At 34.6% G+C, this 15702-nt stretch overlaps 1 protein-coding gene across 5 annotated transcripts in view; it reads right to left on the minus strand.

The window, feature by feature from the left end:
* Positions 1-15702, minus strand: part of TNFRSF19 (TNF receptor superfamily member 19) — a 63028-nt gene that overhangs the window by 22526 nt on the left and 24800 nt on the right. For all 5 annotated transcript variants that reach the window (XM_061457668.1, XM_061457671.1, XM_061457670.1 and 2 more), the window contains 2 exons: positions 15294-15472; positions 12629-12714 (listed from right to left, as the gene is read on the minus strand). In XM_061457668.1, the coding sequence (XP_061313652.1) occupies positions 12629-12714; positions 15294-15472 (265 nt within the window). The remainder of the gene's footprint in view (positions 1-12628; positions 12715-15293; positions 15473-15702) is intronic.

The following is a 15702-nucleotide window of genomic DNA, read 5'->3' on the forward strand; positions in this document are numbered from 1 at the left end:
TGACAATGATTTTCTTAATATAGAGTTGGCAATATGGAAATTTTCAGCCCTACATGGATTCCCCGTGTTCTACTATATTTCTTTAAAACAAGAAATGTAACAGAAACATAACTGAAGTATTTTGCATTTGTTTAGCAGTATTTTATACTCGTATGGCAGTCACAACTCGTACTCTCTATACCCAAAAGCCGTAGCAGTCAGCATGTATTTAAACCAAAGTCACCAAAACTCAGTGCTGTTGAGGTGGTGCTAATGCAACCATTCCCAGAATTAGCTGGGTGATTATGAGAGATAAATTTAAGTAGTATTTTCAGTCTATATATTCATATATTTAAAATAATGTAATGCTTTTGTAATTAGAAAATGTCTAAATATGAGAAAAAAATACTCAAAAGCTGTATGTACTACTTATTTTTTTTCAGATTACCCCTAAACAGAGTAAAAATTAACTGAAGAAAAAAGATGTTTTGCATCTTTACTGCAATGCATGCAATATTGGAATAATTTTGATCGACCTAATGGCCAAGTTAAATAAGAACCTTACAAACCCACTCCATACAACAAACAGATAATTGCTTATAGCCACTGCAAAATTGGGCTAAAGGACTAGCCACATTAATAAGTACACATAAGAAAAAAAACATAGGAAATAGTACTTATTCAGTACAGGTCAATGATTAGCCCCTTCTCTGTAACTCAGGAATTTTGAGTTCACTTTAATTTAGTGTAATTGAGCTAACCAGCTCTTACATTAAAAAGTAATGATTAAGTTAAATTTCTTGCAGACATTCTGCACCTAAAACAAACATGCAGTACGCCTCTGGCAAAGAAGGATACTAATTATAAGATTGACTCATAAGATGAAAGGCTGTACAAGTTACTACTAGAAACAAAAGTATGGTAAATTGGTTTGAAAAACCGTATTGAAATTCCCATATGCCACAGTTAAGATGAGAATTTCATTTTCTAACTGTACTTAACAGCATGAAGAAATAAAACTAAAATGTGCTTCCAAACTGCTTGTTCATATTTAGATGAATAAACCAAAAGTGAATACTGCAATTGCAAACTTCATCATTTTATACGCTAAGGAATTCTTTAACCTAATAAAGAAGTGAGATCTCTACAGTGAATTTTTAATACAAAAAAACAAGCAAAAGTAAGTATTTTGGTCACACTCAGGTTTCTTTTGTTATATAAAACATGCTCTTAAAGCGGATATTTAAGGATTTATTACATTGTCAGGCAATGAACCCCTAATTTCACTCTTAATGCAACAATTCATTCCCCTATTTAAAAGGAATCATAAAAGAAACACATCACTAAGGCTCCAGACATCTGTGGGGAAGGATATGCAAGTTCAAAAGTAGTTCTGTATTTCAAACTGAAGCTTTCACTGGGATTAGCAAATAGGGTTGCCAGCAGTGGGTTACAACAAAGATATGAAATCTGCCCTATACGTTACTGTGTACTGATTCAATATAACCTGCCTTCTAAATGTCAGATGGGCACCACTTATGTAAACTCCTATTAACAGCTGCATGAACTTGTGATGTGAATTCACAAAATAACTGACTTTTTCTTTTTTTTTTAACCGCAAATTAAATTTCCATTTTAATCTCAAGCTGTATATTTTCCAACACATGGTAGCAAGCAACAAATCATGTATTTTCAAAAAGATATACATTGGAATACTGTTTTCTCTCCAAAATACATTAGTACATACTTTTGTGGACAAAGACAGATTACAAATAATTAATGTGATTCTCATGCTGAAACTAGAAAACCAATGCCTTTCAGTGCAATTCAGCTTGGTCAAATATCACCTCACCTCAAACCATCTACTTAAAGCTTTACTGGATTATGAACGTACATATTTTATATATTAAAATTTCAGATATTATAATCCAAGTCTTGAAAAAAACACCACCATTCTTAATTTATTCTATGATTTCCATTTGTGTGATGGAAGCCATTTAAATTACATCTGCTCACTCTGAAAAGTAATTTAATATTTCTATTGCTAACAGCTGTCTAAGTAGGGACTTGGTAGCTAATACTAATTTTCTAGATGTTGTATTAGATGATTTTTATTTGAAGTTGCAAACTTCTAGTTTTCCTTCCCCCCCCCCCCCCCCAAGAAAAAATAAACAAGGACATTCAAGAGGTCCAGATATTACCATTTGTTTTATATAATTTTCTTTTCTGTAGATTTTCTGCTGTTGACAAGTGTGCAGATGCTTATGCTACAACCTTTTCAGGAAGTACACTAATATAGTTCCTTGTTCACTACTAGATCACTTGTTTTTGCAATATCAGAAAACTCCTTGTCTGAGGTCTCTGTTACCCTGTCAGCATGGATTGAAATTAGTCATCAGGATCAAAAGGATCTTTTTAAAAGCGATAATAAGTGACATCAGCATTGCATATACTGTGCTCACTTAGGAAACCAAACTGAAGAGAAAACAGTTCTAATCTTATCATGTATCTTAAGAGGTTTGCAATAACACCTGCATTTACAATTCTGAAATTATTTTTAGCAGCCACAGACGACAACTGTCATATCTATGGGCCACTGGCAACATTTAGCAAGCTTCAAATATGCAATACTTAGTTAAAAACAATTGAAGTCTCAGAAACCTGACCTTCAGTGGCCATGAAGGAAAAAGGAGCTTCCCCCAAAGAATGATAAACTGTCATGAAGGAAAATTCTTCCACAAATCCAGAGACTAGCATGATGCAGGCATTAAAGAAACAAGCCACATGCTCAATTATAACCACCGAACCCTCTGATATGTATTCTGTCAACAAACCCAATTCAGCTCAATGCAGATAAATCTATAACTTAAGTGATAGGGATGTGGAATGACAGGAAATATTTGACTTTCAGCAAGAAAATGCTTCCTATTGATAGCCTCTTACAACCTCAGGAGTGTCTGTGAGGGTCAATCAACAGAAAGGTGGGACACAGGCCCACCAGTTCTGGAAGAAGAAACCTTATGGCAACATCCCATCTGTGTTACGTCGCAAGCTTGCACAAAGTAACAGCAGGAAAGAACTAGAAAGGGTTATTCTGATTTGGTATTTTTGCTGTGTTGGCACCTTCATTCCTCAGCTAGCAACAGAAGTAGTAATCTTCATGAGTCAGAATACATCAGAGAGACCATAAACTATGAATCCTTAAAAAGTACAAATGCCTTAATTGGTATGTTAAGTTAAAATGAGTATTCTACCTCCTTATTTATCACTTAGTAGCACCACCAGCATTTTGCATAAAATGTAAGTAAAGGAAAGAGTATTATTTTCAGGCCCACATAAAAACCCTAACCTTTACTTTTGCCAGGACAAAGTGAGGTTACAATATGGATGGTTTTTGCTATCAGTGTATCAATTTTTGCTTCCCTCTTCCATTAAGCATCACCTCAGTCATACAGATTTCACATGCAAAATACTCTTCACTATGGAACTTTCTATTTATATTTTGATCCAGAAGAAAGTTTCACAATCCATCTCACACAGCCTTAATTATGACAACATGTGTGAAATCAACCTAAGAAACCACATTTTGCCAAAAGAAAAATCGCATACTGTAATTACCATATGTAATAAAGGGAAAGATTTAACAATTTAACAAGTTCCTTGGAAAATGGCACACAGAAAGAGGGGATTCAAAACACATTCTTCTGAAGAGCTTCCAGAAAGAAATACTACCAACAAATATGTATCAAATCCGAATTTTGTTTGGCTTTGCACTGTTACTACAAAGTCTGTGTTAATGAACCGTTAATGAACCATTGGATCTTGCATATGCCACAGAAATATTTATTAGTATCTCAGGGACATTTTGTGTTTTTACAGCTACTCAGAAAATCTTTTCATTTAAGAAGTACAAACACAATTACAATCAAGGAAACTAAAAAAAGACAATACTTCTTCTGAATGAAAAGGTAAAATATCCACACCAGTTAATACAGAAAAGTTTTTCTTAATGATTCTTTTGTGCAAGTTCATTCCCTGATGTAGAGGATTACTCATTGTAGTGCATGGAGCAGCGCATCAAACTTTTTCAGTTCAAGAAATCTTATTTAAAATGTATTCCTTATGCTACATTTGAATTTACAACTACCAAGTTTCATCCTGTTACTTATAAGCCAGTTTCTGGAAAACTGTGGTTACTTTCCTTCCTGTTGATCATACTTTTTATTGGAGGAGGATGAGGAGATGGTAGAAAGAAAAAAACCCACCCCAAACCTGATAAAATAAAACACAGTCTATTCATGTTTTTCTTCCAGTTATGGTATGCACTAATTTTTGCTAAATTTTGCAGAGCCTTTACAGAGTCATATTAATCTTTTTAAATTTCAACTGGATGCTATCAGCAGATCTCCTCTAGGATTTGCTGGTCAGCCTCAGCGCATCTAATAATACAAAGGTTGTGAGAAGCGAAACAGAGGTCTGCCCATTATTTGAGATTAAGGAGCAAAATAATTGAAATAGAAAGTCTGACCCAGTCACCTGTAGTTCACACAAACACAAAGCAGGAAGTAAGGAGGAAAGTTTGGTTGATTAGTCATGTAATAATTTAAATGGAAATTTGCTAATTGCTTAAGCTTTACTTCAAAAGTACAACTCAAATTCATAGAATGGTTTAGGTTGGAAGGAACCTTAAACTCTTAATTATTTGAAAAAAAAAATTCTACTCAGTTAGAGAATAGTCTATTATATTATCTTCAGCATATTGAAACAACATAGACAGCAGATATGCTTTTTCTCTCTTTTTCAAAAGCTCCAAGTATTAAAATCGGAATTTATTTTTTAAAAATCACCATGGTTGCAGTCAGAATGAGAGAATTATGAACAATGTAATTATCTTAAGATACCTAGAACAATTAAGCCATATTCAAACTTCTTAACCTGATAAGGCATGAAACTAGGATTACAACTAGATATAGACCCTGCAGTGCTAAGCTTTGCACCATGTAGGCTGCATGTATACCTACCTGTGATGGGAACATACTTGTGATGTAAGAATCAAAGAGTAAAGACAAGAAGCCAACACACTGTTAGCTGTTAGTCAACTTGACAAGGAAAAAGAAGATTATCAAGAAAAGTTTGTACACTTCAGTGTACAAAGAACTTCATAGGTGACTCCTTAAATTCCAGTTCCATTACCTCTTGTATTGACTGTGATAATGAGGACTTGTAAACCCCAATTAGGAATCTATTGAGGGCATCCTGCCCAGTCCATGCATATGCATTTACTTCCAGGGCAGTCCGGGGAAAGCAGATGAACCACAATCATTTTGGCCTAATCTAAAACTGCAATGCATCCAAGCCACCTGGCCCCACAATCAGCGGAATACCCCCGAAACCACAGTCTGTGAATGGTTGTAGGTCCCTTGGGCTTTTAAGTGTTTACAGTTAGGTAGTTGTCAAGCAGGGCAATTGGTGATGCAGTACTTGAGCCAGGATTCTGGGCCTATTTGGATATTTAAGGCCTAAGTACTTCTAAATACTTGACAAGGCTAACACTACCTATACTAAGCATACTTTTAAAGCCTTCATTACTACCCATGTTCTTTTAGCTTGTAGCTTGAACTGAATTACTAGAAACTCACTTCGTGAAATAAAATTTCAGTGTGTAAAGAAACTTGTTAGATTTGAGGTAGCAGGCACAAAATAAGTGACCCTATTCACTGTCACTATAAAAGCTTCAACGAAGATCAGGAAATATCAATCATTAGAATTGCTGAAGTTGTTCAGGTTGCTATCTTTTTACTATGGACTCAAATGAGAAATCTTTCATAATACAGCAGACATGCTATACTGAGTACTTCTGTTCTACAGTAGTTAATAGTAAATGAATCAATTCATTAGAACTACTCTCACACCTACAGTTTTGCAGCACTAAGCTATATTGCACATGATTAGAAATCTTTCTGATAAAACAGCTTCTTCTGCAAAAAACAAAACTGCATGGAAAAAAATATTTAAGGATAGTGCAAGAAAGTTGACAAAAATCTGTCAGTTTAGAATGACTGGAAGCCCCAAGTGCTTTGGCTTCCAAATCTTGGTTCCTTTGTCTTACCATATCCTTAGTAACATATCTTTCTGCCTACACAGAAATTATGATGGGTTTGTAATTAGTACCTCCTTGCAATACCATTTCAACAATTTTAAGCTAAATTTTCTAATTTTCTTCTCTTGAAAATCTCTCTGTGTCATGCCCCCCCCCCCCCCCCCCCATGTTTTAGTGCACTCTGTGCCTTTTATTTTAATAGGACAAAGAGGAGTAGTAATATATATTTATCAATAATAAGCTACATAATGAAGTACTTCTACAGGTACAGGCACAGAAATGAGGTACAAACAACAGGAGCTAGTGAAAGTAAGCTGGGAATGCATATGTAAAAAAAACCTCTCTGAGCTAGGCAAGGAGAAATTTATGGAACATAATTGAACTATGTAATGAATTTAAATTTCTTCTCCATTAAGTGATGTTTCAGAACTATCATAACTAATTTTAGTGGCAACATCTCTGTTATTAAAAGAAATAAAATCCGCCACCTTTGCAACTTTTTGTTTTAGGAGGGGAGCCCAGCATGTGATGCAAATCCAGAATAGGAAGAAACAGAACTGTTTGACTCTAAATTACACATTCCCACTTTCTGACCCACTTTCCCCAGTATGTAGCAGTGGGTCAGAAGCATCAAAATTACCAAGAACAAGGGATTGAAAACATTTAGGTTTTCTAGGTTAACTCTTTGATCTACAATGAGTGAAAGAAGTAACATTGTAATAAACTTTACAAGGCATGAATAGCAATTCTCAGCTCTCTGAAACACCTAGTCAATTTTGTTTCAGACTTCCTGAAGATAAGTTACTCCACCATCAGGTCACATATGGAAAACATCAGACTGACTTACTACATTTCAGTTATAAGATAATGGAAAACTAATGTCTCTATAATAAAGCAGTACTGATATTTATAAGCTATTGATGCTATTAGCTGTACTTATATTAGTTGGCACTCCTCATGACTGTGAAATGAAAGGTTTGTACAGTATTCCCGATGCTTTCTATCAGTGTCCAGCATGGCCAAGAGGATTATGAGAGATGTTATGATGCAACCCCAAATCAGGCAAAATACTGAAATAAGATGGACATACATGTTGGAAGAGAACCAAATAATTAAAAATGTTTTCACATGCTATATACATTCAGTGGCCAGTTGCTACATATGCAGCCTACTTTCAGACACTGGTTTGCATTAGTAATACAAAGTTTACTGTATGAAGCAACCAAATAAAAATTAGAGAAACACTCAATAGCTGGAAAAAAACATTAACTGGAGTCAGACAGCTTTCAAATCACAAAATTCTGTAAACAGAAGGAAGAAAGTGGTACGAGTAAATAAAAATTCCACTATATAAACAGAGGAACTAATGTGGAATTGAATGCCATCCAAAAATTACTCTCAAGTTAAAAGGCTGTATTTATGTTTAATGAAATAATGTATAAAACTCCAGCAAAGCTGAGACAGTTGGAGGTTTTTTCTTTTACTACTAGCAAAAGTATTTTACAGAATACATATGTAGCCAACAAGCCCCCAGTCTCCCTTTACTTTCAATCATGTATTTTGTCAATACACCCTACAGTATTTTTCTGCAGACTGTAATTTCCAGCTTTTTATCTTTGTTCTGAAGTACAGTCCTTGCATACCCCAAATACCCATTGCACTCACATGAAAATTTACAAAATCACACATCCTAATCTTGTAAATGTAAATAGGTACATTTATACCAGATCTCACTGTTCCTCTACTACCTACTTTAAACACCAGGAAGAATGAAATAACACCAGATTTCATCCCTTAAATAGCACCTTTCATTAGGGAAGTGACATACTTCGTAGATTTAAAGACTGAGACTCAGCTGCAGTTTAGAGCAATTACATTTGATTCTCAGAAAAACAATTCTGTAAACATACAGAAGCAAACTAATAATAATAAGTAACCTACAGAAGAAAACTGTCTGGGGAGCTTTGCAACAATCTCATTAGAGGCAGTCAAAGTGCTGTAGAAAGAAATTCCTTAAAGCAGGTAAGATATGGATGCCTCTCATGAAAATGCAATGTTTCCACTATGATCTGTTATATGTATTTTCTCTCAACAAGCTGCAGTCTTTACTCTTACTTCTCATCTCTGTAAAAATTCTTTATTTTCTAGTTTCAGATATTTGAAACCACTACCACTGAAATCAGAATCTCAAAACATGGTTCATGGCAAAAAAGTAGCAATTTTAGACTCATGTGCAAGTTTATTTCAAAGGCATATGATGTTACAATGAAACCATAGATATTTCCACTGCCGTGACTTACTCCGCAAACATTTCTGCTTCAGTGAAGCAAAGAATCTGTTTATTTCCTGGAACATGTAGAGGCTTGTTTCCCAAGCTCCACGCAGAATGGTATCCTGCCCCTATCCTGTCTCCACTCAGCTTCCCATGCTTCTTTCTTTATGTCATGAAGACAAGCTGGAGAAGGAAGAATGAGTTGGGCTGGACGTACTGTGAAAATACTATTATATTAGAGTGCAGATAGTGAAAAAAAAAGTGACAAAAAAGTAAAAGAAAAAAAAAAGAAAAAAGTTTAAAAAAAAAGAAAGAAAGGAAAAGAAAAGGCAAAGTTGTTCTTTTGGTGGTGATTTGGCTGTAAAATTCTCCTGGCACATGGGCATTCATTTCCTCTCTCCCTTAACTCCTACAATTTAACTGTTTGTACAGCCAAATTCTAGACTGAATTTGCACATAAGAGGGGAACACCAAGGACTGTAGATTGGTCCAGACTTGACCAGGAACACCAGATTGATAGGAACAATTTTTTTAATGCAGCTTGAAAAAGTTCAATGTCACAGGTTCTTCTGCTTAGTAAAACCTGTTCAGAGGCTAAAGGATTCTGGTGGTTCTGATACTGTTCTTGTATTTTGACTTGAAAAATACAACAGGAAAAACTTGAGGGAATAGATGACATAGCCAAGCAATAATTCTATTGCTTTAATTTTAAACTGCCATCTTCTTATGATCAAGAGAAGATAAAGAGTATGGTTTCTAATGTCTGTTTTTTGCTAAGACAGACTAGCTGAAAGCATAATCCTTGCTCAAAGAAAGCAATGATATCTTTGGAAGATCTGCTTCTTACCCTAGCCTTTCCCACCTCTATTCTTCACTTGTGCCACCACAAGTCTTTTGGGGTTAACAAACTCATTAGATTTAAAAATAACCTTAGAAGGAGAGTCTTTTTAATTCTTTCTACATCATGTATAGATTCATAATCTATTTTACTGAGGAATTTCATTAACAATTTAAACATAACCATTAGGGCAGCACAACACTGGCCTGAGCAGACAAGTGGGTGAACTTTACAAGCCTAAATTTGTGCTGAGAAAACAGAATCACTGAACTGTATCTATGTCACTGTTCCTTTGCTGAACAGATACCAGTTTGGGACAGTCTATTCAGAAATCACATCTTTGATTGATGCAGTTTTCACTCGAGTTCCCAATTCAAAGGACTCCTTTTCTATAATTCAATTTAGGGGAAAAAAAAGAAAAAAAAACCTTCAGGTGAGAAAAACTATCTTCAGTTTACAAGGTGAACATAAATAGTAACTTTAAAACCATGTTTTCGTTTCTGATCTAATATTTAGATGCTGATGCTATATATAGGATTGGTATTTACAGTTTATTTACTTGAACTAAGCAAATTAAAATATAACTATACCATTGTGTATTTAATTTTCTGACATCCTAAAAACACACATAAGTCATTGTGTCCCCTTTAAAGTTTACACAAAGCTGATAGCAATTCTCCTTGCCTCTAATGCTCTTCTTACTTGTTCATTATAGAATCCTTTCAACTTTGCCTCTAGCAATTCACAAACTCATTTTTTCACGAGTAAATATTTAAACCAGATCTGTTTTAAAATGTCTACAGAAAAGAAGAAGATAAAAGCAAGTATTTAGATTTATAGCTAACTGGGTAATAATCAACTGCTACTAGTGCTGAAAGAACTTGATCCATGTCTCAGCTTTTACATGAACCTTTAGTGCAGGTAGGGGGCTGTGAGCCTTTGTGCTCTTAAGCAAACAAAAGATTGCCACACACCTCACAGGACAATTAATTCATTGAAACAGGACATTTAAACTTTTCCTTTTCATCTGTAATGTAAGAGCTGCACTAATATTTGACTTTCTGTTTCACAGTGAAAAGAAAGAAGGATAAGAAAGGCAGAGAATTAGAACAGTCATCTGATCATTGAGAACTTGCCCCATGCACCTAATGATCTGTCTCCATTTATCTTCAAGTCTTAAACATCTTAACTATCAAAATAAACTGATCACTGAAATAAACAGCGAACATTTTCAGCATGAGGCGCAAAAAGGTTACTTTCACACGTCATTTATAATTCCTTATAGAATCATGTTTTGACTTCTCTTAAAACTGCCTATTTCCACCGTTTTGATTTTAAACCTCAAACAGAACCAATATACAAATTCCAAACAAAAGACTTCTAAAAACTACAGTGACATATAGTAATTGTACCTCATGGGAGCATTTCTGTTATTTAAGATTGTAACGGTTGGTGACACACAAAATGGTCTTCTCCAGGGGGTTGTTTGTTGCCCACTTAAAATTAGTGGTAGCTTCCTTAGGATTCAAGCTTAGACTCAATTACAAATGCCAAATTACTATGAACTAAGTAATTCTGAGATTTTTCAAAAGATTTATAAATAATCTTTTCACCATCTTTAAAAAGAACAAAGAAACAAAACAAAACAAACAAAAAACAAAAACAAAAACCAACAACCCCAAAACCCCCAAATTGGTGATTTTTGAAAAGATAGAAACAAAGAAAGCAAAGAAAGAGGAATTCATGTTTGAATAGCATGTTTTCTTAGAAGGAAACAAACAAAAGGAAAAACTGCGTAAAATGGATTTATGAGATCAGAATAACACTCTTACACTTCACATTTCACTATCTTTATTGTAAATAAAAAGAGAGTAAAAACAAAGAAAGGGATAATACTTAATTTGATCAATTGGAGAGACTAAAAAAAAAAAATTGTATGCATTATATTGTTTGTCTGGGTTCAAACTCTGTCTAGAAATACCTTCTGCAACTGACTGATTTTGAAGTGATTTGCCCAAGTATGTCGAAATCAGCAGTTCATTCTTGGCATCAAACGCCACAGTATCTGCTATGCAGAATATAATATCTTTAAAATGTTTAGAGAAAGTATGTTTTCTCAGTACAAAAATAGTTGAAAAAGTTTCAATTGACTTTCTGTGTTTATGCTATACATGGGCAGATGTTACTGCTGCAAGCATTTTAAGTTATTCTTTTTATAGTAATCTATGTTGCAATCTTTAATGAAAATTAAATTATTCAGATGCAGAGATATATAATGAAATTCTCTCCAACCGTAAGAGAAACAGACAGGAAGCCACATTTATAAAAACTTTTGACTATTAAAGACACCGTCTGAAATTCTGGGTTTATAAGTTTATTCACCAAAAAGCACTAAAACTAAAATGGAAGAAAAAAAAGGAAGTTTGAAAAATTACTATCTAAGCAATATATGAAATGCTGAAGAATTCTTAATACAATATATAGACTGATTTAGAAGTATGATTCTAAATCACAATAGCGTATACTTGGTTATATTTTACTCCAGCACAGTTCAGAAAAGAAAGCTTGTGTATAAGAAACTGTATCTTTAATAAAGTAGCATGAAGTATTTCAGGAACTTGACAATTCATTCGTTCTATAAAAGAATTGTTTCTGTTTGGAACAGGGGAAAAAAACCCTCCCAAAACATAAATTCACAGTTACAGAAACAAACAAGTAAACCCAAGGTTTTCCACAAGAGTATATTGTATCAATTTTTTTTTTTTTATATTCTGAACTAGAGAGCAATATATGAAACAAGAATAATTCACTCCTTTTATTGATTAAAATCTTGATGGGATGTAGATGGTCAACAGTCTTGGAAGAAGTAATAAAAGGCTTCTGCTGCAGAATGAAGAGATTCTAATCCCCTCATTGGCCAAAACCAGAGACACTGATTACTCGTTTCCTTCTAAATGTATATAGCACTATAAAGATATTTATCTACATTGCTCTCTCTCGCTGTAACCTTGGTAATAAAGTTATTTCTAAAGGTATCAACAGATCACCCTTTTTGGGTTTCAGGAAAGAATTCATACTCACTGAGGCCTACCTGATAATAGGCACAGGGTCTAGGAAGACTGCCTCTCTTTTGGCATTAAAACAAACCAGAAACTAAAATTAATACGACAACATCAGAAGTGGAGTCGAGACTCCCTAAACACATGGTATGACAGGAATGTCTATCCTCAAGTGAGTGGATAGACATTGATGGAACTTTGCCATGACAGTGTTGGACCTGCTGAAATGTGTTAACAAACCTATTTACTTACAAAATAATAAGTCTCTAAAAGAATTCTTCATAGCTATGGCTGTCGTTTTTTGCCAAGCTTTTGAGTTAAACTAGAAAACATTCTAAAGCATAAAAGTCCCATTCCAACAGCAGGAAAACAGCACTTACAGTGAGGCTCATAGGGAGGAGGAGGATCACCACAAGGAACACACTCCATATCTTGAAAGCCTCCGAGCTTAGTCTTCCTATAAAATCTAGAAGATAAGTGGATGAAAAAAAAAGTTAATCTAACCCAGTTATTTTTCCTCACAAAATTAATCAGGTGTTTTAAAAAGATCCTCTGTTAGTGCAAACTTTTGTCCATCTGTGTCCCAGAGCAAATGATCAGGAAATAGAAGAAAATAAAAGTAAACAAAACTACAGTAGATATTAATAATATGGCAGTAGATCTAAAGACAATTGAGGAAAAAATTGTAAATCTATTAGTTCAAATGCATAGTCACTATAATCTTATATTCACATAAGAAATAAACAGTTCTGGAGACTTCAGACTGAAATCAGTAAAATTTGTGATGTAAATCAGTACAAATTGTGTAAATCAGTAAAATTTGTGATGTAAATCAGTACAAATTGTGTAAATTTTCTGCATACATCACAACAGATAAGTATAATGCAGGCTTATTTACACATTTTAAAAAAGAAAAGTGAAATGATTAATTTATATAATGCTCCTAAAAGAAACAAGATTTTGCAAGGTAATAATCACCACTAACAGTATATAATGGATCAGATACCTGTGCTTTCCAGCTAGAATCCCCAAGATACTTTTTTCCTTCTCTGAGTTAGAGAAAAACTCATAAATTGCTTCACTTACGTATGTGCACCGAAAAGCATCACCTCCCCAATAAAGTTTAACATGCTGTGTGACAAAATCTTCAGAAAATAAGATTATTCTGTTTGTTTTGTAGAACAGTAAGTATGTTTTTTCAGAACTATGTTTCAATAAACCAGTAATCCCTCTCTGACCCTTGCTGCTCATCTAGGAAGATCTTCACCACCAACCAAAATCACAATGTGCATGGACTATGAATGCAAATTAACAAAGTGACCACATGAGTCCCAATCTACATTATCCAATTCTCCACTTTGTTTCTATATTCTCACTTAAATGCAGACTTCAAAAATCTTAGATAGAAGCATTTCAAGGTATTAAAAAATTGCTACTGTGAACAGAAGTATTGGTCAGATGGTTCAGGTAAGTAATAGCAATGGGAGGCTACAAGCAGTAACAGGCAAACCATAAAATGAAACTGTAAAGCAAGCAATCTAGCCAGCTACTCATTTCTAAAGAAATTAATACAAAAACATAACAAAAAAAAAAAAGTGGATGTCATACCCAAGGAGACATTTTATTGTAAAGACCCTGCAAGAACTTTATTTTTGAGTTTATGTTTGAAGAGCTTACTGACTACAGTGATGCTTAGGCAGCATCTAAACTGATGGACAGGTGTGTCCTACAGTTCTGTTCCCCAAAACACCCAGACCAGATATCATGACTCCTAGCCATGACTCCCAGCCATGACTCCCTCCCTCCTCATGTTTCCAACTTTGCTGCCAGTAAAAGCAGGTTGTGGAAATAGCTCTCATTTTAACACATAGTCTATACACATATCTAGAATACGTTCTAGACCAGAATAGTGAAAAGCATTCTCATATCCCCCCCCCCCCCCAAATGCATGTTTTATTCTGGCTTTTTTTTCATTCCTTTCTTGTCTTTCCAAAATTTACCCTGTATTGTTTACACCACAAGAAAAATCTCCCTACTGACAGCCAAATAAGCCCTACAACACATACCTATTAATATGAAATAACAGCATAAATCTATCCACCATGTGGTTTCAGGTAGTATCAAAAGTGGTTGTGAATAACATCTAACACCTGGGGTTGCACCATGATTTAAACTAACATAATACCAAGGCTTTACTAAGTGTTTCTAAATGAAAAGACCTTACTTCTGGCTTGAGAGGAATAACCGTAGGAGCGTCAACAGTGCTCAGGCATTTGACAGCTGGTATTAAAAAAAAAAAAAAAGTATCTAAAAATAAACACAATCAAATTGCTGAGATTTATATAGGAAACAAATGTAAGAACTTCAAAGCATCTCTGAAACACATACCCTGAAATACAAAGGCTGTTACAATTCCAAATCAGTTCTCATTACTTACTCCTATGAATTAGACCAATCCATAGTTCAAAACTATCAGAAATGCATTTTAACAAATTCATGGCAGCTATTCTTTCAGATGCATTTATGATTCTGAGGCAGGATCATGCTCTATGAATTTACCAACATGCTGAAGGAAATCCAGCAGCATAAACCACAGCCACTACTTTTGACCTAAAAAAATATATATTAACATGAGAATGATTAGGCATTTTTCTAAGGAGGGGTAAAAAAGGCAAGCAAATAATGTGATCAGTCTTCAAGAAGATAACTGTGCATGTTTCCAAGCGTTTCTTTATAACAATGAAGTATGTCACCAGCAACACTCAATGTTTTCAAGTATTTTGCTCATGCACTGTATAGACAGTACTCTTATAGATCAAGTAGGTAATTATCAAACCATTTTTATAGATAAGGTAATTAAAACTGCAATTCTGAAATTATGTGCTCAGATCTTACAGTAAATTGTTGGCAAGGCCAAGATTAGAACCGAGGACCTTCATAAATACATGAAGGGTACAAACATTCATCTTGAAAACATGAACAAACAAATGTTAATGCAAACTAGTTTTGATTTTATTCAGGTCTCATCTTCAGAAACGGACTTACCCTGGTAAACAGTCTCCACATAGTGCATTGCTGGTGGCAGAACAGTTGGACTTCTGAAACCGGTTAACTAATGCACAATCCAGACAAGGCTTGCACTTCTGAAAGCCCCAGTCTTCCTTGAATCTGTTTGGCCTGCATGTCATGCACTGTGCATCCTCCCCATATCCAAAGCCACATTCCTGTAGGGATTAACAAGCAGTAGCAAGCTATTCAGTCACTGAAAGCACGAACAACAAGAGAATGCTGGAATAAAATGAAGACCTAGTGTAATTATTACTGAGAGTAGGTCTTTCTAGAGACAAAAGCCATCCTTTCAGCAAGTTCAAATGTGTCTTCCACTGCTAATAATCTCCCTTACTTCTATAAGTAATACTTAGTCATCCACTTTATTCATGAAACCACTGTGTAT

Source organism: Pezoporus flaviventris, unplaced genomic scaffold (genome assembly GCF_033815535.1).
Source record: "Pezoporus flaviventris isolate CSIRO_AGI_PZ_B2104156 unplaced genomic scaffold, CSIRO_AGI_Pfla_v1 ptg000025l, whole genome shotgun sequence".
NCBI classification, from domain to species: domain Eukaryota; kingdom Metazoa; phylum Chordata; class Aves; order Psittaciformes; family Psittacidae; genus Pezoporus; species Pezoporus flaviventris.